Below are 2,887 nucleotides of genomic sequence, written 5' to 3' on the forward strand. Positions count from 1 at the left end.
AGATTTGACAGGGCCGGCCAACCGTAGTGAAGGTGGTCTTTACTGCTACTGGGCTGCGGGATTTCGTCCCCTACTGCAGGATTTTAGCACCTTCGTCAGGAACTGTAACAGCAACAAAAACTGCACTGACAAGCAGAAACTCCTGGCTCAAAACAGCAACTCAACAACTCCTGCCCAACACGCAAGATCGAGCAGCCAAATACACAAACCAGAACGCTGCAGGCAAATTGTCCAGCAGTTTGCACGCCGCTTGGAAATAGTTTGTTGACAGTAGAGGGATCAAAAATCCCGAAGGAAGACAGTTATGGATTCCAACAACACAGGTATGAAAAATACCCATTTTTTTAAAAAAATAAGAAAAGGGTACATTAGATTACTTTTGAAGTGTGTCGGAGCCATTTAACTCCTGCTTGTTATGTTCTTGAAGTAAGTGAGGATACCTACTGTGAACATGTTTTAAAGCACCATTTTGACATAGGCACTGTAAGGTATTTTGATAGCACGCCGTTAAACTGGGGTTCGCTGTGTAACTCGCTAGGATAAGCCGGTTGTGTTAGTTGATTATTAGTATTTTCAATTCGCTGCAATGTAGAGTCAGATCTCTATGGTTAATATTCCTTGATATCTACACAAACCTTACGGGATGTGTTGGCCTACATCAGTATTATCTCGTCCAGTTTTCCCATTACAGTGACTAGTTAGACAGTTGCTTCTACTGTTTGTGAGATAACTAGGCTGTGTTTTGCTGGCAGAATCAGCTATTAATAGGGATTCAATTTTTATGCCTCTCATTCCACAGAGTATTATGTGCTGTTGACGTTTCTGTGTTGGTGTCACTGAGATATTATTCTAGTGCAGTCAGTCTTTCCTCCACGATTAGTTCTGTTTAAGTTCTTATGTTGAAGTGTTCAGTGTTTTAGGACGTGACAGCTCGATTCCAGTGTTACTGGGATCTTACTGTACTGTGCCCTGTCTCTTGCATCTCTCCCCACCCCAACCCGTGTTGATTTTTCCAACGCTCATAAAGTAGGTCACAGTCTGAGTGAGGTGCAAGTTATTTTGCAGATACTCACATGGATGTTGCTTCCTAGCCATGTGCACCTTGTGTTTGTTACTCCTCCTCTTCCCACAAGGGGGGTGGGGTCGATTAGCTCAGTCGGCAGGACGGCTGTTCCACAACACAGACTGATCCCACCAGCTACGATTCAATTTCTCGCATTGGCTTGAGGTTCCCGTGAGGGAACTCTTCCCCTTAGCCTGAGATGCGGTGACCCTCAGGTTAAAACACCATTAGTTCTCTAATGTGAGAGCAGCCTGGTGGGCCTATGGAGACAAGTTGTTTTATATTTATATAACATAGGTCTCACCAGTCTGTTTAGTCGCTGACGTAATGTCCACCGATAGACAAGGGGACGCAGATTCTCTACCTAACTCTTGTCGAAGATCCATTTCTAACACTCCCAATAGTGCAGCAATCGAGAAGTAATGAACACATGATATTTGCTAATCAATCTGCTTAGAGATGTTATTATACGTCTCTGACATGGTACATCTCTGGAAGAGGTGGGACTTGAACCCAGGTCTCCTGGCTCAGAGACAGAGATACTACCACTGCACCACAAGAGCCCTGAATGTTGCATTTTTACTAAACTGCTTTCACAAAATTAAGATCAAATAAACTACTAAGCACATTTAATTTGCAATTTGGGATTACAGTGTGGCATTTGATTAAGTAAACATTATTAAACTTATCGAATACAGGAAATTAACGTAATTTTCTCCACAGCGTGCCAGAGACTTGAAGTAAATTAGTTCAGGACATTATTGGAAATTGAATTTTCAGTTAGTTTGCTTGTCGTCAAGAAATTAGTATTTAATAACGGGGTCCAATTTAGAGCTGGTCATATTGCCTTACTCTGAGGTCGAGCAAAGCTCCATTCAATCGATTTGATGGCGTCCCTACCTGCCACTGTGCAAATGTGAGGGGTCAGTCTGAACAGATCCAGCTTTGGATATCACTGTGAAAACCTGCACTGTCAAATTGTAGTTGGGACTACAAAGCAGAATTCCAGTTGCGGCAGAGGAGGCGTGAACAAAACTTTTATGGCAATTTGCAATTTAAAAAGGAACACATATTTTCTGTTCATCATGAGAGCAGCAAATTGTTTCGTTAAGTATGTTTTTGGCCAGCCTGTTCAGACACACATGGCTGGGGCAGGTGGAAGTTGAATGCAGACCTTCTGGCCGAGAGGTAGAGACACTACCACTGTGTCACAAGCACCTCCGGGGGATCTTGCGTTAAAAAGCTGATGGGAGAGAGGGATATTGGTTCTGTTGCAGAGGTCTGCACCTCGGCTCCCGTGATTTAAATGCATCAGGGTGTGTGTGTGTTTTTGTCCAGTTCACGGCCTCCACAGTTAAACCTGCAGTTGGATTGTGTTTGCTGCCAGTACTGGCAGCCTGTGATGCGGCAGTAATCCAGGTCAGGAGGCGGGGAGAATGCCTTCCTGACCCACCCCGTGTTATTTTGAAGCCCGCCCCTGAGACTTCGGGCGGAATGGAATGAGTACACCCGCCGGCTGTGGGGTGACTTCTGTCGGATGATGATAGCAGTTTCTGAAGCCGGATTTGGGAGTCGAAATGCACATTCAGACACACAAACAGAACAAAAAAATCTAGGTCAAAGAGGCGGGAGAACTGAAAAATAACTAAAGCAGAAGGGTGTGGGTAGTTTCCTCTGTGCACCGGAGCCTTTGTGACCCTCTGTGTTAGTGCCTGGATTTTTTTTTCTCTTTTATTTCTGCTTCTGGAGACAATGCCTTGAGGAGCTGATTTAGTTAAGAGTGAGATAGATACCCCTACCCCCTCCCTCCTCACCCTCGTTCCC

General features: G+C 44.5%; 1 protein-coding gene across 1 annotated transcript in view; it reads left to right on the forward strand.

The window, feature by feature from the left end:
• Window positions 1–304: 304 nt before the first annotated feature.
• The window catches only part of LOC109913409 (nuclear receptor subfamily 1, group d, member 1), a 58,094-nt gene continuing 55,511 nt past the window's right edge, over window positions 305–2,887 (forward strand). The window contains exon 1 of the mRNA XM_048614418.1: window positions 305–323. Coding sequence (XP_048470375.1) covers window positions 305–323 — 19 coding nt within the window. The remainder of the gene's footprint in view (window positions 324–2,887) is intronic.

This window comes from Rhincodon typus, chromosome 30 (assembly GCF_021869965.1).
Source record: "Rhincodon typus isolate 14 chromosome 30, sRhiTyp1.1, whole genome shotgun sequence".
NCBI lineage: Eukaryota > Metazoa > Chordata > Chondrichthyes > Orectolobiformes > Rhincodontidae > Rhincodon > Rhincodon typus.